The sequence below is a fragment of the Leptinotarsa decemlineata genome, unplaced genomic scaffold (assembly GCF_025532065.1).
Source record: "Leptinotarsa decemlineata unplaced genomic scaffold, Ldec_3_MD MMD2_tig00026369_RagTag_RagTag, whole genome shotgun sequence".
In the NCBI taxonomy this organism is placed as follows: domain Eukaryota; kingdom Metazoa; phylum Arthropoda; class Insecta; order Coleoptera; family Chrysomelidae; genus Leptinotarsa; species Leptinotarsa decemlineata.
The window spans coordinates 4,392,473-4,415,159 of NW_027412709.1; the positions used below are offsets into that span (position 1 = coordinate 4,392,473).

Consider the following 22,687-nt stretch of genomic DNA (forward strand, 5'->3'; position numbering starts at 1 on the left):
TTTTGTTATGTTACAAAACCGGATTTTTAAACTGTTCATTGATATATTGTTCATTTTCCATTGATATATTGATAAATTTTAATATGGATTTTTATAAAATTTCTGCCAGTTCCATCATTTTCTGAATATCAGTAGTCTGTCAACCTCATGACCTAATGCTTGGATAGCGATGGGGTTCATTCATAGATATTGCTGGCGTGGTAGGAAATCCAAGTAGTGGAGTGGAATGTAGAAGGTTGGGGTGGAGAAGAGGAAGAAGTTAATTTGAAACAATTTTTTACAGTTGACACATCGTTTGTCATATAAACCGTACTAAGGCAGTATTGCCAACGCTACCATTCCAATTTAAAATCTGTTTAAAATCTGTTTTTGCGTTAATCAGCTGTCGCACCCCTACGAACGACAACCCTCAGAAGTCGAAACTTGTGCGAGCGAAGGATTAACGAGGTCTTACCTTTTAACGTGTGATTCCTAACACAGGTTGGACGATAGCAAGTGAAGATCGATCGTTCAGACTAGGGCTTGAACCACCGACCAACACGGCAGTCAATTCGAGTGAGTGAACAAATCACCCACGCCGAACCGCTTGGCTACCGAATAAATCTAACAATTCTGTTTCGATGACTTTCCAAACTCAACGTATTCAAAGCATGATGTGGATTGAATATAATAGTTCCAAAATTAAACTAGGTGTGAACGAAAACATATTCAAAACGGATTTTTTGTTGTTCATTTGTGAATTCTGTACGTGATTGACAGAAGAAATCTAGATCTTTAAAACAAACATTTTGACGTGATCAATGTGGTATTTGAGTCTCATTTTACAATCATTCGATACATTCTGGTAATTGTTCTTCAATCAAGAGACTGCTGAAAAATTACATTCTATAAATACAAAATTGTATTTATAGAATGAAATACAAACACATTTGTTTATGTTTTACTGTGGCACTTCAATGCATTCGATGAGTTCTCTAGTAAATATGAAACTGCTCTAAAAACTATCATTAATCAACATCACAATCTTCACAAATTCATATACTTTCAGGAAATCAGTTGCAGAGTATATACAAACTGTCCTAGAAGCCATTTATAATCGAATAATCAAAATTACACACTCTACAGAGAGTACAGTATTTTTTCTGCACCCCTTCCAGAATACACACAAAAATCACCGCTAGTTTGCTTTGATTTGGAGTGTTTTTGTATTGCTTGTTGTAATCGCAGATATCATGCATCTAGGATCATTATATTTCACATACATATAACACACTGTAGTATATTCTCGTCCCACGATCGTGTCACAACATTTTAAAGATAAGTTTTTTCCTCCAGTACATGTCTCACATGCCCGTTTATTGCCTATTCGGCCTCGCTTGACTCATTATTCTTTGTTGTGCGAAAGTGTTCACATCTATTAACGGAAAATGCCGAAATCAATGAAGAGAGCCAAACGAAAACAAATTGTAATCAAACTAATGAAGCTTATGGACAGTGATAGTTCAAGTTCAGAAAGTAAGTTCTTTAACAATTCTAGGATTCTAGGCTATCATAACAGGAATTACGCGTTGATTCTACTTTAAGTGAATCATGTAAGGAAATGTTCGTACTGCCACTTTATGTGACATAGAACGTTACGTATCTCCTGAGGCAAAGGAAAGAAAATATTTTCAAAATAGTAAACGGTTAATGAACAATTTGAGTTCATTTCCAGCAGCATAGAAGCCAGACGTACGATTCGTCTTTTTTATTGAACAACAGTTTTTTGCTCGATAAAAACCGTAACCTCGAGAGGTCATACTTTATGTTGGCTTTCTCGATGAAAAAGTAATGGAACTGAATGTTCATTACTTGAAAAAGTTAAACAGGATGCTTATACATAAATATTGGTTTTCAGGAGAATCTGAGAGCTCTATTGAATCCATCTGTGATGAAGAGAGACAGGGCGAGGGTTCCCCAATAATACATGTAGGAACCGATGTACATCAGCAAGAGCACCCTCTAGCTTTGTTCCTAGTCCACAAATTGGTCAAACAGCTGCAACCAACGTGTTGTGAGTTGAATCTTTCCTGAACGAACCGCATGGGCCACCTTTGCACGAAGAAATTATTTGTAGATGGACCCACTATTTAACAAAAGGGGTGGACAAAGAACATATAAAGGGGGTAATTTGAAACATATAAAATCCCTTCTAATTTTGATCTTCTTCTAGCTCCGGAGACTAATGCCGAAGTAGGCGCGCTACTCTCAGAAAGTTAGAAAAAGACGGATTCTTACCTATGTAAAATTCAAAATACCTTGGATAGAGGCCTTTGCGCCATGGGAGAAATACTCACCAACCAACTGAAAGAAAATGAATCCAGCGAAGATACAAAAAAACTCGCAGACGCTTCCAAGCTAGTAGCTGACACTATACACTCCATAAGCATGCACAGGCGGTTCGCCATATCTCCGGTATTATCACAAATGGCCAAAAAAGTCATTGAAAGTGCACCAACTGATAAGTCATTATTTGGAAAGGCATTCCACGAAAATTGCAAATCGGCAAAGGAAATCGAAAAAACGAGCAGAGAAATAAAAATTTTCAAGCCAAAGGTATTTTCCCAAAATACTTTAAACTCCAGGCGCCAGAACTTCAAACAAAGAAAAAGACTGAGTATGAGAGAGTACAACCATAGTGCACACCACAAACCTGGAATAAGGAAGGAGAAAGCCCATCGACATCGAAAGGAATAAACCTCCAGGTACGACAAATTGCGGGGCGCCTAAAATTCTTTTATGAACAATGGAGAACAATAACGAATAGCAATTTCATTTTGAACTGTATTCAAGGTTATAAAATCCCATTCTTGAACATCCCTACACACAAGTATGTGTCCCATATAAACGTATTTTACCAAAAGATGAACAAAAACTGATATTTAGCGAAATAAAGGATCTTCTACAAAAAAGCGCTATCAGAAAATGTAAATTGAAAAAATGTCAATTTATTTCAACTTTTTTTTTTGAGGAAAAAACCTAATGGCTCATTTAGATTTATTTTAAACCTCAAAAATCTGAATAAATTCATTCCACCACCGCACTTCGAATTAGAAGAACACACAGTAGTTCAAAATTTGCTTCATACAAATTACTTTATGACAACTATAGATTTACAAGATGTTTATTTTTCAATCCCGATATCAGAAACACATCGAAAATATCTACGATTCATATTCAACAAAGAGATGTACGAATTTTCCTGTTTATGTTTTGGCTTAAATATAGCACCTTATTCATTTACAAAAATTTTGAGACCTATGATTCAGACATTGAGGTTGAACAAAATAATATCAATCATTCATTTTGACGATTTACTTATTTTGGGGAAATCATATGAAGAATGCCTAACTAATACAAAATTTACAAAAAATCTTTTAGAAAAATTGGGATTTGTAAAAAATTTTAAGAAAAGTTGTTTGACGCCATCCAGGGAGTGCCAGTTTTTGGGTTTTATTTTCAACTCATTTGATATGTCCATATCTTTACCGATGGACAAAAAACTTAAATTAATAAAAACACTCTGTCATTATAGAAATAGGACAATGTGTCAGATTCGTGAGTTGCACTTGATAGGCAAACTCATATCGGTCTGTCCAGCTGTCACATATGGGTTAATGTATACAAGAAATTTAGAAAAGCAAAAATATCTGGCTCTGAAGAACAAGGGAGGCGATTATTCTTCTCAAATGTGGTTACATCCTTCTTTACAACCAGAAATTGAATGGTGGATGGTTATGCACTAGAAATTTACTCAGATGCATCGCTAACGAGGTGGGGCGCAATCTCAAATGCGGAAACCGCAAATGGTTTCTGGAACATGAAAGAAAAATAAATTCATATTAACTACTTCGAATTGCTTGCCGCTTATTATGGACTAAAATGTTTTGCCAAAGATAAAATACATTGTCGTATTTTACTTCGTATCGACAATTTCACTGATTAACAGAATGGGGGGAGTTAAATACGAATATTTGAATTCCATAACTTTTGAAATTTGGGAATGGTGCGAAAAACATAAAATTGTGGTTTTTGCGTCATACATTAATACAAGAGAAAATTTCCTAGCAGACAAAGCTTCAAGACTTTTAGTAACAGATACTGAGTATTCCTTGAATAGTCGGATTTATGAAATGATCAGAAAAAGTTTTGGTGAACCCAAAATTGACTTATTTGCATCATATATTGATAAAAAATGTAAAACCTTCATATCATGGCACAAAGACCCTGAATCAATAGCGGTAGATGCTTTTACAATCTCATGGTCGAACACCTGCGGCTATGCATTTCCCCTATTTCCTCTGATAAAGTGTGTATTGAGCAAAATAGTTTCGGAAAAAGCTGAAGTAATCATAGTGGTCCCATTCTGGCTTTCACAACTATGGTACCCGCTTCTCCAAAGCTTGCTTGTTTCAGGTATTTTATATTTTGGACCTGAAAAGTCACTTCTTGTGTCTCCTTTCAGGAAACCACATCCTATGCACACCCTGGCTGCAGGAAAATTATACGGAGGTCGTTCGCATTGACAAATGTTCCTGAACCGAGCATCTCCACAATGATATCCACACTCAAAAACAATACAATTCATCATTTTCAAAATGGTGGCAATTTAGGAATTCTTCAGAAATTGATGAATTCAAACCATCTGTTGGGCACGTTTTGGAATTTTTACAGAATGAACTCAATAAAGGAGCATCCTACCCAACGTTGAATACTCATCGCAGAGCCCTATTTCTACTTTTCTTTCTTTCGGAAGATTTTTGAAAGGGGTATTCAAAATCAAGCCAGTTTTTCCTAAATACTCTAATACTTGGGATCCCAGTCGACTTTTGTTATACCCTGAAGCTCAGCATGCTTATGGCATTAACTTTAGCTGCAAGAGTTCAGACTCTTTATGAAAATGAAAAAATTGAAATTCTGGTATCCAGTGTTTCGAAAACTAGTGCATCAAATAGGGAACAATCTCTCATAATTTTTCCATTTTTTAACAAAAAACCTGAAATTTGTGTGACATCCACCCTATTCCCTCATCTTTTCCAAAAATTATTCACTCCTAAAAAAATAAACCCTTCAATTCAAACTCAGAAAGTTGTTCAACGAATTGAAGTTTTTGTCTTCTGAATTCCCTAATAGCATTCGAACGAGTTATTAAATCAAGCTTCAGCAATCAGTGTTGAATGAGACTTTCAACGACAAGTGTTTATAATTTCATGTCAACAAAGATTTATACGTCGTAGAATGGAGTGCCCGATGAATCATTCATTTTATTCATTCAACATATGAACACATTCATGAGCACATAAAACCGGCTCAATAGATTCGAAAAATTGTTCTGAGTGGAAACATGTTGTTTATTTTTCAAGAAATGATTATTTCATCAATAGTATTTGTTAGTATTATATGTGTATGTTTTTCTGTCAACTAACTGTCGCCCGTCCCTTTACTAACAACAACTCTCAAAAGTCAAAACTAGTGCGAGCTAAGGACTAACGAGGTCTTTCCTTTCAACGCGCGATTTCTAACAGATCTTACCAGATCAGAACTTACCAGATCAAAATGTTTAGAAAAATCGAAAGTAAGGTCCCCTCTTAATTCATCTACATAACGTGTGTCTTCATTCGGAACATGATCATAGTGTCCATACCAATCGTAAGATCTGACTGGGGCAGTTCTGTCTTTTATGAAATATGCTGGTCGCTCCCAACCCAACGCCTCTTCCATGACTGCTCCACTCGCCACCATAGCCTATTGAGTACACACACACATCAGTTTGATATTTACAAATTTCATCGAAATATGAGCAGTTGATGCCGTGATTACTGAATTTTGTAGTTCACCTGCCTACCTCATGGAAAGCATCAATTCTGTGATTTCTTCCAGCTAGTGGTTGATCATGGGTATACCCAATACTGTATGTTTTTGCATAGTTTTCGTGGCTCGTTTCCGTTACCCATGCCCTATCCTGTCTCTGAACGGGAGTGAATCTTCGAATATCATAGGCGAATAGGGGCATTTCTGGTCGGCCAAGGGCAATCCAAGCGGCTAATTGTTCTCCAGCACCACCACTGAGTTGAATCCCAAGGGAGTTGAATCCACTCCCATGGAACAAGCCTAAAAACAAGTATGATTGAAATAACAGAGTACCGTTATTTCAACGGAGTATACCATGAGTTCTCAAACAAATAAGTGAATAAATGTTGCATTTCTCATACCATGTCTAAGTACTCACTGAAACACTTGTAATTTCATTTGAAACAAAGGTAATATTAAATAAATCAAATTCGTTTTATTTCACACAAGCCGTTTTATTCAGCTAATCCCACTGTTGTTATCTCGGAAACGGTAAGACCTACAAGGTCATTGGGCCTCCTCTTCGTGCAGGAGGCCCAATTCAAGCCTCCTTCGGATTTGCCTGACATCCAAAATTTGATGTGGAGAAATCCGCATCTGGTGACAGCAGCTGCCAAAATCAATTTAAAAAGTATAAATGAACCAGAAAGGAGCCTTCATCACACTGGTGACAGCTGAGTGGGATTTCACGAGGATTTCTCGGTTATGAAATCTAATTCCACCGTGTTATGAGAAACCATCGAAAATAGGTTTCGTTCAGTTTCCAGCGATTGTCAGGTTACTCGTGACTCACTCTGTATACATACATTTCTTCACTCTTCAAAGAGATTTGACACTCTATCTCAGTTCTTCTATGCTCCCTTACTGATTTACCTACTTTCTCATCATGGAATTTCACGGCGGAAACACCTCATGGCGTTTGAAATTATGAATATACGAATTGGAAAAATCTGTTGCTTGGGAATCACAAAAGCAGTTTTTGTAAGGAAATTATGATAAAATTTTTTGACTATTTTTCCATTTTTATTGCACTGAAGTGAGTCAAAATATAAAAATCGAAACATCAATCCTATGAAAACTTTTGCCTTTTGCTTTTCAAATTTTTGAAGATTGATCTCCCAACGAATACATTACAATGAGTTTATACACATTTCGAAAGTGTTTGTATTATTGAACGTAGCATTACTTTCGTACTTCAGCCACGTCAGTTCATTCAGTGATGATGAATGCGCATTTTCAGTCAACCAATGCTAATAAAATGTTTGTCTGTCGAATAGCCCTGGCAGCTCAGGCCCCAATAGAAAGTGAGCAGAAATGTTTTTCAAATGGACCACAGAGTGAATTTTCCCATGAATGTAAATGAAAATTAAATATTATCTATATTTGTAGTAGTGACTTTCAGTTGCGAGTCGAATACACTACCAGTTTTTTGGGATAATATTCAATACTCTCACTGAAAAATTGTTTGCATTATAAAAGTACCACTCACCAACACACTTAGGATCTTCTCCCATAATCGGTTTATGATCTGGAGTAAAAGATTCCATGCCGTAAACATCAGATTTGATTCCAGCTTTTTCAAAAGAAGGGCAGAGCTCACAGGCGTGTTTCCAATGAACATCAAATATTGTCATATCTAGCTCAAAAAGACTGAAAGACAGATCCTTGGGAATCTAGAAGAAATATTTTAAACTATGGTGAGTAATCCAGTTGAATATTGAATAAGAATCAAGATGAAATCATGAAACTTACCTCTTTCATTATTTGGGGGTTGGGTTCATAACCTCCAAAAACTACAGCCTCTCCTTGAGGCCTGAAATACAACCCTCCATCATGATCTCTTATGCAGGGAATACCTTTGACTCCAGGTACACTTCCCGTAACTACGTAGGCGTGTTTGATGGGAGTTAGTGGGATATCTAACCCAACCATCTGGGTTAGTTCACGAGACCAACCTCCACAAGCATTGACGACGACGTTGGTTTTGACGGTTCCCTTCAATGTTTCGATACCAATAACTTTTTTTTCGTTGTTCGGAGTTGGTTCTGTTAAAATCTTAGTGACTGCGGTATCTTCAAAAACCTGCGAATTGTAAAACAAAGTGTTGGTCTGAAACTAGTTATTGAACAATAAGCTGAAAGTCAATTTATACGTATTTCACCAATAACCTATAGTGAAAAATGTGGTTTATAAATCGTGATTACTAAGCTTACAATCCAAAGAATCTGGCGTCAGGCTTTCTTGTTGGGTCTTTATGATTCTCTCTGTATTCTAGAATAGACCCCGCTATAAGGAATATATTTTGAAAATTCCTGGTTCAGTATTTTTTTGTCTGCAGAAAAAGATTTTCTTTACATTGTAGAGACCTTTATATTCCTACTGTTGAATGGGCAACGACCCTAATGAAAGAAAAAGATCGAATTCCCAACAACTGTAAATTTTCCATATATAATCAGTATTGAAAAGCTGATTTGACTATCAATTATGTTTCCTCTTCATTGGGAAATATTCAGAAAATTTTGTGAAAGTTCAGAAATGGGTGGGGCCTAGGGGGTTCATGAGGGTGAGTTCACTTTCATGTCACTTCAGTTCCCCCTTACTATCCTAGAAACGGTTTCAAGCATTTTTTGATATCAGCTTTCGTTCGTGAGATATAGCCCATTGTAAGTTTTAAAATTGACACATTGTATGTATCGAAACTCATACCAAACTTTTCGATGAAAACAGAAATTTCAAGGAATCTTTTGAAGAATGGTTTATTTTAGCATCGGGCAGAATACTACAAAAATGTTTCTGAAAAACAAATTCTTCGACAATGCAGTGAAAACCTCTTTTCTCAGGTAACGTTCATGATAAATCAAAATTGTTTATGATATATCAATGTTACTGGAAAAATTGTTGAGAACGAGAAAATTTTACTTATAAAATTTCTGGAAGTCTCAGCGAGAGTTTAACTCAGGGGTGGGCACCCTTCAACATGTTGTGGGCCAAACTTTAGTGTGCAAATGCGAGCCGCGTTTAAAAGTAGTACATTTTGAAGTAGTGTTATAGTGCTCATAATTTTTTGCGATAGATATCAGACGTGAAATAATACGACAATGTCATTATAATATCAATTTATTAAAATAACACAATGGAATAATATTATAATCAACTCGTTAAATTTGGAATTGTTACAAACTACGAAAGTTAAATAGCAATACCGAAATCAATGAGACACTTGAGCTTGAACTTGGGAAACTAATCCATCGATGTTTGGATTAATTCCACTGATACAAAGACGTAAAAAATTTTCCAAATTATCGTCAGTCAACCTTGTACGATATTTCGATTTATTAACTTTCATCAGTGAAAAAAACTGTTCGCATTTATAATTACTGCCAAACGCACAAATAAATCTTCATGCGAATTTTCTAAGCTGCGGAAAATGGTCTTCTTCGAGGTATTTTTTGTAGAAATCACACAACTCCACGTCTTCAAATTCAGATTTTAGGACTGAGTTTTCTTGAATCTCGATCAACTCCATTTGCAAGTGTATTGGAGCATTTTGTTCATTACTTTTTATTGGAGTAGTAAATAAATTGAAACAGTTTTCCATGTTTCTTAAATCGCTAAATCTGTTCGAAAATTGATCTGACAGTACCTTGAGGTCTTCAGCATATTGAGCATAAGCAATATTCTCACACGCAGAGAGCGTGATGAAATGGTAACTGTTTTCAGACAGCATCTGTGCCTCCCACAAGCGGATTTAATTCTGAAACGCTTTCAAATGGCTGTACAAATCATTAACTAACTGTCCATGTTTTTGAAGTTTCAAATTCAAATCATTCAAATAGCCAGTGAAGTTGACCATTTTGGGTCACCAAATTCAGATAGTGGTTTATCTTTGATTTGCATAAAGTTATTTTTCTCATTCATAAGCTTGTAAAACTGTTTCAGCATTTTCCCTTTGCTTAGGCATCTCACTTCAGAATGTTATGTTACGTCATCATATTCGGCTGATATTTCATCCAAAAACGGTTTGAATCGACAATGATTAAGCCCTCGGGATCGAATTAAATTGATGGTTTTTACTACCACATTCATAACATTCTGGAGTCGAACTGACTTAGAACACAAGTTCTGTTGGTGGATAATGCAGTGGAGGACTATCAAATCATCGTTTTGCACATTTAATTCCTTTGCTTTTTCGTTAAAAATTCCGATGAAACATTTACATAAGCCGACCATAGAAGGTGTACCATCTGTGCATACTCCAACTAATTTTGATCATGGCAAGGCAAAACTTGTAAATACCTTTTGAACTTCATTGAAAATGTCCTCTCCTGTAGTGCTTCCTTTTAGCGGCTGTAAAACAAGCAATTCCTCAGTAACAGTGAATTCTTTATCAACACCTCGAATAAATATAGCCAGTTGAGCTGTATCCGACAAATCGGTGTTCTCGTCTAATGCTATGGAAAATGATTCAAAATCAGCCATACGGTCAGTCAATGTTGTTTTTATATCATTGGCCATCATTTCTATACTTCGGACAATAGTTCGTCTTAATTTTCCTTTTCAAAACACAAAACATTGCAAACTTCTAACATACACTCCTTGATAAATTCGCCTTCGGAAAATGGTTTTCATGACTTTGCCAATTTTGAACTAACTATAAAACTATCTTTCACAACATTATCAAGTAGTGTTCTTTGTTTATGAAACATTTGCTGCTGCTTTTCAAAATTTGCAGTAAGCTTCTGGATTTTGTCTTTTCTTGTTTGCCTGTCAGTGATTGCAGCGTAGGATGCTTAGTTGAGTAATGCCTCTTTATATTGAATTCTTTCATCACTGAAATGGATTCATTACACAGCAAACAAATATGCTTACCATTGTGCAGGATAAAAAAGAATTCTTCAGTTAATTTTGCTTGAAACTGGCGACCCTCTGCATCTGCTTTTCGTTTTTTCCACCAGACATCATTTTCGTATACAAAATATAATTAGTAAGCACCCAAGATGCACACAAAGTCACAAAGTAAATTGACGGTACTAGCAGTTCGCTAGGATATCGCTCGTCGAAGTTGTCACCTCGGTAGCTCAAGTAGAACTGAACTAAAGTTCGGGCCATCCACCCGCTATATAGACAAATTGTATTCAATCCAAAACTGCCAATATCTGTAACTACTTGAATTCTTAATTTTATGTATACATGAAAATTTAAAATTTATGTTTACATGTTATGTGTTATACAATAATTTTTTTTTTTTATTTAACACAATGTTTTTTTTTAAATTAGGTTTTTCAAAATGTCTCGCGGGCCGGATCAAATCATACAGCGGGCCGGATCCGGCCGGCGGGTCGGCTGTTGCCCCTGGTTTAACTGAACAGTGGTACACACTATACATTAATAATTACTAGACAACTTGAATTTCCTGACAACGAATGTTACTATGATGGTAAACAAATTTCGAATAATACATAGATGCTGATGGCAACGAAATAACAAAAAAGCGTGTTTTTCGGATCCAAATTGTTCAATTCCACATTTTGGAATTGGATTATGAGGTCATACTGATGTGTTATCAACAGTCTAATCCAGAAGGTACTTGACACAAAATGCTATGACGGCATTCAATTGGAAATCTACTGAAAATAACCTGTTCTGAAGTCAATTGTGCTACAACAAGACAAGTTGAAGAAAGTTGTAATGACAATTATATCCTCGGCAAGAAATATATTATCTTTCTGTAGTTACCTGTAGTAGCGATTTCGTTTCTGCCAAGGCAAGTGAATGCCTCTTGGACATAGAGATGAATGCTGAAGAGAAGATCTGCGGTCTTGATATAACTGAATTTCGTATCATTATTAAACATCTTATCTTTCTACATATATAAGGACTAATCACAACTCTAATATCAGCACTAAGATTGATAATCAACATATGGAATAGATCTTCCAAGATTTGCGGACCTAAATTGATATCACTGAGGTTGTGCAGATAATAACGTGACTCACTTTGGGCCACACATGTTCTGCAGTCTTGCTTCACCACATTTTCTGAATAGAGTTGTAACAAAAGTAAGGATCATCTAGTTTGTCTCTCTATATACACATTGATTAAAAGTTGGATCATTTTATACTCACTTGCCCTCCTTTATTCTTAGCTCCTTTCAGTAAAGCTGCACAGTACATAGAGGGATCGGTGTATCCATCTCCAGGCGACCACAGTGCTCCATAAAATGATTTCGGATCAAGTATTGGGCAAATCTTCTGAGCTTCCTTCGGAGAAATTACGTGGCTCTCCAGATTAAACATATGCCCTAGTGTATGAAATCGTTTGTATTCCTCCAACCTTTCCTGAAATTCACAGATGATTCAATAATTAAAAAACATTTTGTTAATCGTAAGTCATTCCAAGCGATAAATTTCATCTCAAGAATGTCATCGAAATACCTATTAGGCTGATACAATCAACCATTACTCATCAATATCGAGGCTGAAGTTGTTACGTTTATAAACATCGTTGTCTATTGAATTATTAGTAATTATTGTATACTCGCGATTCTAATGGGTAAACAATCGATTGTATCATTCGCAGTTATCACTATAACATGATAACTATCGAAATATCATTTGATTTGTAATATTTACATTTGAGTGACGAGGATGTTAATGATTGGGAAGCTTTGGTTGCGGTGTTCTGTGATCTATCGAAAGTTTCTGACTGCGTCAATCATATAATACTACTGCAACATTTTGGATCGAAAAGTATGGATGCACTCTCATCTAGCAGAAATAAGTCAATCCGTCAGCACATCCACAACTCTTCATAAATATAATGGAGAATATCACAATGGTCGCTGGTGATACCTCAATTATGTGGCATGGAAAAAACATCCTTTTTGTCAGTGTCAAGTGTACTCTTAAGATAGTCAAATTGTGTTGTAATGCTAGTCTCTTAGTACTTTTATAAAAGAGAAACCAAACCACTTAATTTTAAATCTATCCACCAGTGATTCTTTTGGAAGAAACCACTATTGAAAAAAGCTTTTTACGGAATTCTTGGGTCTGGAGATATGAGATACTGAAATTTGGGGACCAAATAAGAAACCTCTTGAAAAATAGTCTCAGGATGTTATGCTATCAAGATGATTTCAATCTATATGAGATTCCAGGCTACCCAATGTGCATTCTATGCTTCGGAAGATGAACGTTGAGGATAAGAGTCATAACTGAAATGGAATTGCTTGAAAATAAAGAAGATATGAGAAGGTTACCTATCAAAATCCATTCCACATTATTCCGAAATCAATTCACCCTTACGAAATTTACTGAAATGTGATGTTGAATGGTGCTGTTGAAAGTTACCTATACATAGTGATACATTCGTTAATCTTTTGTTTACTACAAAATTCTCATCCAATAGATTATCGCTCTAGATCGTTAACACAAATTGAACAGAATTTTGCAGAAATTGAAAAATAGTTATCAAGTATTGTATTAGAAGTAGAAAAAATTCATCAATATGTGTATAGAAAAAAAACAATTGAAACAGACCACAAACCTCGCAAATCTATCATTAAAAAAGAAATTGGTAGTGTCACAAGTTGATTACAGAGAATGATGCTGAAATCATTGAAATATGATCTGAAAATAAAATACATTTCGGGGAAATGCATGTATATTGCCGATACGTTGTCAAGGGCTCATTTGAAGAATCATGTGAGAAATGACCTTGAACTTCAAAATGTCGTACATTCTATTGCCGAAAATTTTGCAATTACAGAAGAGAGAAAACTAGATTTTCGAAAACAGACCAATGAAGATCCATTCTGTTTTCAACAGGTATTACAAAAATGAATGGCCACGTTATAGACATGATGTCAAGGGACCTGCTGGTTCATGAAGAAATCAATATCAGTGGCGGACAATCTTCTGTTTGTTGATCTCAAATTAGTGGTACCTTCGAATCTGTTGAAGGATTTACATGATGGGCATATGAAAATGGAAAAATTGAAAATAAGAGCAAGGCAATGCATGTTTTGGCCAGGAATAACGGAGAGCATAGAAAATGAAATAGTAAGTTGTAAAATTTTCAACAAATTTCGAAATGAAAATAAAAAAGAAACACTCATTTCACAGGAAGTTCCTAATAGAGTTTGGAAGAAAGTTGCAACTGATATATTGGAATTTACAGGTGTGAATTATTTAGTAGAAATAGATCACTTCTAGAACTGGTTGGGAATCAAGGTATTGAATGGTGAAACTGCGCTGTGTGTAATAACCCAACTGAAAGAAATATTTGTTAGAAACGGTGTATCAGAAGAACTAACAGCAGATAATATATGCCGTTTAGTAGATATCAGTTTCATTTGTTTGCCAAAGAATGGGATATAAAATTAACAACAACTTTTCCAACATACCCGCAATCAAAGGGGTTAGCGCTATGAACCGTCCAGATTGCAAAAAACATGTTGAGAGAGGCTAACAAACAGCATATGGGTATGTATTTAATGCTGATGGAATACTGAGGAGTGTAAACAATTACAAAAATCTCTAGCATAAATCAATACTCAGAACAAAACTGGCCATTTGAGAAAGTGAGCTGATGCCAAATATCACTGAAGGGATTCGAGGAAAGATAATATTAGCACACGAAAAACAAAAATTCTATTACAATAAAGGAGCAAAACACTTGCGGCCTTCACGTGAAGGAGATAATGTGTATTACAGAAGAGGAACAGTTAAGGAAAGATGTAAAATGAAGGAAGTCTATCAATCTCCTAGGGTCTATGTGATAGATACAGATGACGATCAACTTTTGGGAAACAGAAAATTCTTTAGGTCAGAACCAATTGATGATAACAGTCCAGATAATCAATCATTGGTTGGAAACACACTTAATGAAAATAAAATAGTGCCAGAAACACAATGACCCTCAACTTCTATTTTACCCATCTTTGGAAAATCTTAAAGGGTGATTGAACACCATCAAAACTTAAAGAGTTTTAATGATATAACTAATAGAACTTGAACGAAAAAATGTTATATATTATATCATTATACTTTTTTATGACAACTAGACATATGTATTAGAATTTTGTCTGTTGATGTTAGTTACAAAAATACGATGTTGATAAATTGATTAGGACTTTCGCGGCCGAGGAAAAACCATAGCAATTTTTTTTTAGATGGTATCCTTCAAAAAACTTTCATTGATTTTCGTGGCAATGTTAGTTTAAAACGCTTTGTCAACTAGTATTGTATAAAAAAAATCTGTTTTTCCGTTGATCATTGTATGTTCAAGTTAGATTGATGGTTAGATTAACGAAAATGCTTTCTTCCAGTTTGTGTCTGAAAGTTGCTTGTTTGCATGATCTACACATGCATGTATAGAGTTACTTATTTTCAAATTGATTACTTCCTTCCTTTCTTTGGAAGATGCCCACATTTTTTTGTATCAAGATGGAGTAGTAGAAAGCCAAAAACTTTCTTTTCCATAGAATAAGATTATACAAATGATTGGTAATGGAGATGTATCCCGAACACAACAGGAAGTACCTCGCCTATTTCATGAGAAATTTTCCAATTCACCGCTCATATCTCAAGGAACAATAAGCAAAATAGAGAAGCAGATAAAAAAGCAGCAGCAAATGCAAAGATTGATGAACTCAAATTAGATGTTATGCTTGAGTTTGAGGAGAACCCACATACATCGAGTAGACAGGCATCCACTACATTCAATGTTAGCCATACATAATGAGTGTACTTTGTCTCTTAACGGTTATGCTAGTCGGAAAGATTGCCGCTACTGGTCAACGAAAAATCCTCACTGGATGAGAGAGGAACATATGCAATACCCTCAATAGGTTAATATTTGGGTTGGGATTATAGGAAATCATATCATTGATTCCTTTTTCATTGACGGCAAATTGAATGGCGTTAATTATTTGGCACTACTTCAAAATGATGTCATTCCAAGTTCAGCAAATTTATATCCTGATCCAGGAAACCTTCAAATTCCAGTGAATTCCATATTGTTTCAGCAGTATGGAGCACCAACACATTACCGAGTTAATGTGTGGTAATATCTCGATACAACATTTCCCAATCGATGGAAAGGGAGGCGAGGATTGATTGAATGGCCATAGCGATCACCTGATCTTCCATCATTAGATTTATTTTTATGGCGATATGTGAAGAGCAATGTGTACAAAACTAAACCTTCAGATTTGAATGACTTGAAAGAACTAATAACGCTTGCGATTAGGTCGGTCACGCCTGATATTTTTAATAATGTTAGAAGAGAGTTTTATTTATTAGGATGTTGCCTAGACCTTCGCGGTGAACATTTTGAACATCTACTTCGTTAACATTTATGGTTCTTTTTCGTATTCTACATTTCATTACGTTTTACATTACATTTTAGTTTTTGAGTATATTTTATCGAATTTCGATAAGCACATGATTTTAATTCATTTTATCTTAATTGTTGCGATAAACTTAAAAGCAGTAACATTTTTGAACCGTGAATGAAGAGACCTTTCAAACGATATATCACAAACCTATACTTTCCTTTTAAAAAATTGGGAGAAGTACCTGTTCCTCGAAGGGGGTTGAAGGTAGGGGTGGCATTTTTACGTTGAAGAATGTCAAATCATAATTTACATTTGACTTATTTCGGGATTTTTTTTAATATGTACAGTAACCGAAATAATGAATTCACTCCATTTGGCTTTTACACACTGTATAACAAATTACATTGATAAAATTCAAGAAATCGTGTATCTGTATGGGTCAATTATCACTTTTTACAAAGTTCCAGAAACGCATTTTCTTTCAAAATATTTTCAATAATATTTCCTTTCTCGCTTAGATCACTCAATGAAATCCAAAGTCTCTATCACTGAAATTTATGAGTATAATACATAACTAACTTATTAGACCCCTCAAGATCCTCACTGACCAGTAAGTTTTCGATTTGTCATTTATTATACTTTAGCAAGTTCTTTGTTGATCTTGATTTAATCATAGATTATAGAAGATTGAAAGCCCGGAAAACGTCAAAAATCATTGATTCTTTTACAAAATGTTGTCTTCCAAAGTGCGGATATACCGGAAAAACGTGAAAAACCATTGACTCTTTTACAAAAAGTTGTCTTCCAAATTACGGATACATTTTGAAATACATATAACGTCATTCACAAAAGTGATACTATTTTAACAGATAACTTACCGGAGTTCTTGCAATGAATATCCCTCCATTATTAATCCATCCAGAGTTGATACCGGTCTCCTCTTCCAAATTTGCTAAAAGAGTTCGTGTTTTCTGCAGCATCACAGTATCTACATCGTTTCCTCGCAAACTCCAGACGATAGCGCCACTGTGCCATGTTGTACCGCTTGTGATTTTGCTTTTCTCCAGTAAAATCGCATTGATACCTCTCTTGCAGAGGTGATAGAGAGTGCTGCATCCTATCACTCCACCACCTGAAAATTTTCGAATAATGAGTTTATGTGGGATGGGTTTATGGTATGAATAGGCCCTATTTGCTAATATTCACGTGGTTTGTTCTTCTAGCTTTGTGGATATTTTCAGGCTCACATGAAATCCAAGCTATAAATATATATCATTCAACAGCCCTGATAATCTTTTGGTTTTCAAACACTATGAAAAATTGAAATCTAGACCATTAAATACGTGAAACCATGTTTTGCCTCAGTTTGCTATGTCACGTTTGATTTTTCATATCATAATAATTCAGTTCAATGGAGCGTAAGAAATACTCGAACAAATATTATGCAGTATGGGCGTAAATAGTCTCCCACCCTCTCAATTCTCGGAGGGGGCAATATATCAGAGGGTGACAACAATTTTGTAAAAACGAATCATTTTCAATTCTTTTTGATGAGAAATCCAATGGTGTGACATCACTTGCCGTCAAAAGGGTTCTATAATTTCAGTTCTCTATACAACAACCTTCACTATACTGAATTTGGATGACCGGTTGCGGAGTAATTGATGTGTCTGGGAATTTCGCGACTCCCCCACCATATGGGAGATTTTTTTTAACAAATATCTGTTGGAAAGAGAATAAATTAGTCTCATCTTTCGCAATAGATATGTGATATCTTTAAGGAGAAAAAACGAAAGTTTTTCATTTCAACGTTCTTACTATTTATCTCCCAATGATAGAAAAATCATTTGTCTATCTTCAAACACATTTCTAACATATGAAAGCAGGTTCTTATGCCTAATGTTCCATCTACTACTGCGGTAGACTTTAAAGACGGTTGCAGTGCTCGAGATGGTGCTTGAGTTGTTGTTTCCGTCGTTTCAACCGCATCAACTACGATGCTCAAGTCAAAGTCAAGTCAAAAACATTTATTGGTCTTTCAAGAAATAATAACAAAATATTTTGAAGTGTGTTTTGTGTGGGGCCCTGCTGTAGGCTTATGCCTCTTCAGGGTTTTACCATGCCACCATACCATACCATTGACTCTGGTTTTATATTATTATTAGTGGGCGTGGCTTGGTGTCTCTTAATTGGATTAACTGACCTTGTTTGTGTACCTCCAAGGACAGGTAGACAGACTTCATTGATGTTCATTGCCCCTTCGTTTCTACTGAAATCATCCCAGTAAATACTTATTGAAATTTTTCCAGATAACTGGAATTCTCGTTATACTCTTGATTTCAACATATTTCAATTCATATTATTTGTGCTTATTAATGTACAAAAGGTCAGTCATCTTTGAAATATCAGTTCAATAACAATAACAAACCAATAGAAACTCTGCACTAGAATATATCATATCAAATTTTGATGAAACCATTCTCGAAATAATTATCCCTTGTTAGATATTAGACCACAATTTCAAATACCAATGACAACGAATAAAAAATTATGCATTTCTATACAAATTGAAAAGTTTATAAGTTTAGGAATGGTTATTTTTTTAAAAGATTGCCACATTTTTTGTATCAAGATGGAGAAGTAAAAATTCAGTAACTTTCTTTCTCAAAAAATTAACCTCTGCTAAAAATATAACCCTTTCGTTTCAAAAAAGATTCTTTTGGCTGCGATTCAATCAAATGAGGGAACGATTGTCATTACGTATAGTCTATCCATTCCCAATTGGAACGGCAATAAAAATAAGAGTACAGTCATAAACATTTCTTGTCTGTGGCCCCTAGTCGCCCAGATAGTTAGTAAACGTGCTATCAAATGTAGTTGAGGAGTAAATGCTCGGCTAGCTGGACTCGCTGAATACTAATTTTTTGTACGTTTCACAATATTTCTTTATCAGTGCCGTGTGCTCGTGGGGTTAGGTGAGGTTGTGAGTGGTTTTGCAAACCGATTTTTGAAAACTTTTTCTAGAGATCAACACCAAACTGATATTTTTGCACTCGACGCGCGTTTTGCTAACAAGGAGAAGCAAATTGATACTGAATTTGAAGACAAGGGTTAGCTGTTTATATACCTGAAGTTTTTTGGTCCGATGTGGACTTAGTTTGTTAAATGATGATTATCCTAATTGATTTTTCGGTAATTAACTAGTGGAACCACTACCTGCAAATTAATTTGTCAACAATAGATTGAAAAGCGGACAAATTAATATGTTTTCATTTTCCAAAAAGAGGCGACACACACTGTCCTCCGACAGTCAGAGTCTTTGCATATGGTAATTAAAATGACAGTGACCTGTGAGAAGGCCTGTTAGACATTGTAGTTCATCCATACTGTAGTCGATCAACTGTATGGTATCAAGCTTCGGAGGGTGAATAAACCTTGAAGTGAGCCAATCTTGGAAGATTATGCCAGAGGTCTATGCATCTTCTTGCCATCCAGGTGTTCAATCTTTGTTTGGCAAAGCCCTAAAGCGATGCCAATGACAGGTTCTGGTCCTTTGAAGCTGTTTGCAGCACCCTCCTTTGCAAGAGACTCAGCAGCTTCATTGCCTTCCAGGTTAGTATGGGCAGTAATCCAAACCAGAGACACTCTGTTAAGTCTTCCTATCAAGGATGGAATCAACCAAGCATACGAATGAAACAAAAAAATTAGATTTGTTTCTTTCTGTGACGTGAAGTCGTAATGTTATGACAGACATATATGCTCCTTCTGATGTTATCCAAAATGATGATAAGACAAGTGTCTTGATCCGAAACTTCGAAGTTTAACATTGGGAATGATATTATTCCATTCAAATAACATTTTATTTTGGTACTGTTTCACATTGTGGAGCGTTTATGTGAATGATATCTGCTTCAATCCCATAACAAATGTTTTTAGTTTATATCTGAAAGAACCTGTGTATGCTCTACATTACTGTTCAAAAAGTGATGAAATTGGCCTTGATGAAAATATATAACGTATTTGAGTAACATTTGTAACGTAACACTTATATCACACTCACCATATATGCCATGCCATAAAAATAAGTAACTCTATATATGGATGTATACATCATGCAAAGAAGCTTCTTTGCATTCTTCAAATTGGTTACTTCTTTTCTTTGGAAGATTTCCACAATTCATTTGTATCAAGATGGAATAGTAGAAAGCCAAAAACTTTCTTTCCCAAAAGTTAAATCACTTCTAAAAATATAACCCCTTCAATTCAAATGCCATGTATATTTTGAAAAATTTAATCAATGAATATTTTGGCATTTTTGACAAAGGCAGTGAACAGTTTTACCTGGAAGTCAAATGTAACCGAACGAGTCAAAGTAAAATTGATAGCTTTCATCAAAGACGTGAAGATGAGACATTAACAGGTAAACGTGTGGAAAACTTAGTCCCCTTCAGATATAATAGATATAATAAACTCATGCCAGATTTTCTCCGACCCTCGGAACAGTTCCGATATGCACTTTTTGGGATGTCCATGAGCTCTCTCAGCAATTCCATTTTTATTTCCTTCATCGTCGCACATACCAATGATTGTTTACCAGCTATGACCTTTTCGAGCAGATCTGGATCGCTATTGACATCATTTAACAAAGTTATGCTCATACTAGGTTTTTTTTGTAAGCATTCAGCAATTTTGGAACAAAGATTGCTGTCACACGATTCATGAAAATGTTTTTCGAAAAAATTGCATGGCATGAGCCAACCGATATGCCGACACTCTCTAGCAACTTCTCTAATAGTGATTTAACGATTCTCAATAACATTTTTATCAGTTGTTCATGCGAGCGTCGTCATTCACATCTTCTCGACCTTCTGTGAAGAGCTTCTACCACTTGTGAACATTTTCCTGAATCACAGTACCGTCATCGCAGACAAAATTTACCAATCCTTTGCCAACAAGGCGATTTATGTTGCTGTAATACTCGATATCGAAGGAGCATTTGACAATGCACTAACTAAATTTATAGGATCACAACCGGCTAGGAAAGGAAAAGAATCGACAATAACTGGCTGGATCTATGCCATACTGGTAAATAGTACTGCAACTATGGCCTTCAAGGCGAAACCATTAGATTCAGGATCTTCTGTTCTGTGGTCGGTCCTGATGCCCCCGACAGAAAAAAGTAGATCTGCGAGCTTATGCAGAAGACCTAGTCATCTTGGCAAGGTCCACGTCGGGAAGGGTAGCTTGTAATATCCTCCAAACCACGATGGACGTTGTTCACAGTTGGTGCCTGGAACCAGATGTATGTCAACCCTAACGAAACTGTGAAAAACCTCTTCACAAGGAGGAAAAAATAGGATGATTCAACGCCACTTTTCCTCAATGATGAGGTCATTCCATTTGGAACGAAGGTAAAATATCTTGGCATTGTCCTTGATAAAAAGCTCATCTGGAACGCTCACTTGGAAAAAGTTTTACACAAAGCCAGACTGTCCCTGAAGACATGTCAAAGGATTTGTGATGAAATTTGGGGTATAGGTCCCAAAAAAATCCATTAGATTTATGTTATGATTGACCAATGGTCACTCATGGAGTAATTGCCTGGCTGAAGACTTCAGAGAAAATGAATCAGGCGAAGCTCTCTGGCTTACAAAGACAGGCTTGTCTGGCTATATGTGGTGCCATCAGTACCACACCGTCACCGGACATGAAGATTCTTCTAAATCCACCTTCTCTCCATATTTTTCTAGAGAGGGTAGACTGCTTATAGACTGTCAACCCTAACAAAACTGTGAAAATCCTCTTCACAAGGAGGAGAAAATAAGATGATCCAACGCCACTTTCCCTCGATGATGAGGTCATTTCATTTGGAACGGAGTTGAAATATCTTGGCATTGTCCTTGATAAAAAACTCATCTGGAACGCTTACTTGGAAAAAGTTTTACACAAAGCCTGACTGTCCCTGAGGACGTGTCATAGGATTTGTGGTGAAACTTGGGGTTCAAGTCCCAAACGAATCCATTAGATTTATATGATGATTGACCAATGGTCACTTATGAAGTAATTGCCTGGCTGAAGGCTTCACTAAAAATGACTCAGGCGAAGCTCTATGGCTTACAGAGACAGGCTTGTCTGGCTATATGTGGTGACATTAGTACCACACTGTCAGCGGCCATGGAGATCTTTCTAGATCTACCACCTCTCCATATTTTTCTGAAAAGAGAGGCTAGATGTACTGCTTATAGACGTGTGCACATTTCCAATTGCTCAAATCAATCTACTGCGGAGTTCAACAGACTGCCGGTTGACACTGGAAATCACAGCATTCTGGGAATGACCTCTGACTTTATATCTTTAACTGTCAACTAGGAACTGCCTTATAAAGTAGTGTTCCCGAGTAGAGAGGATTGGATCCCTCGGAAGGAATAAATATTAAGAGCAGATAGTTGTTAGTTTACA

At 35.9% G+C, this 22,687-nt stretch overlaps 1 protein-coding gene across 1 annotated transcript in view; it reads right to left on the reverse strand.

Annotated features, from left to right (window-relative positions):
• The window catches only part of Sardh (Sarcosine dehydrogenase), a 47,200-nt gene that overhangs the window by 16,258 nt on the left and 8,255 nt on the right, over window positions 1–22,687 (reverse strand). The window contains exons 2-7 of the mRNA XM_023156567.2: window positions 17,107–17,360; window positions 12,015–12,227; window positions 7,642–7,971; window positions 7,379–7,562; window positions 5,885–6,150; window positions 5,587–5,784 (exon numbers count right to left, since the gene is read on the reverse strand). Of these exons, the coding sequence (XP_023012335.2) occupies window positions 5,587–5,784; window positions 5,885–6,150; window positions 7,379–7,562; window positions 7,642–7,971; window positions 12,015–12,227; window positions 17,107–17,360 (1,445 nt within the window). The remainder of the gene's footprint in view (window positions 1–5,586; window positions 5,785–5,884; window positions 6,151–7,378; window positions 7,563–7,641; window positions 7,972–12,014; window positions 12,228–17,106; window positions 17,361–22,687) is intronic.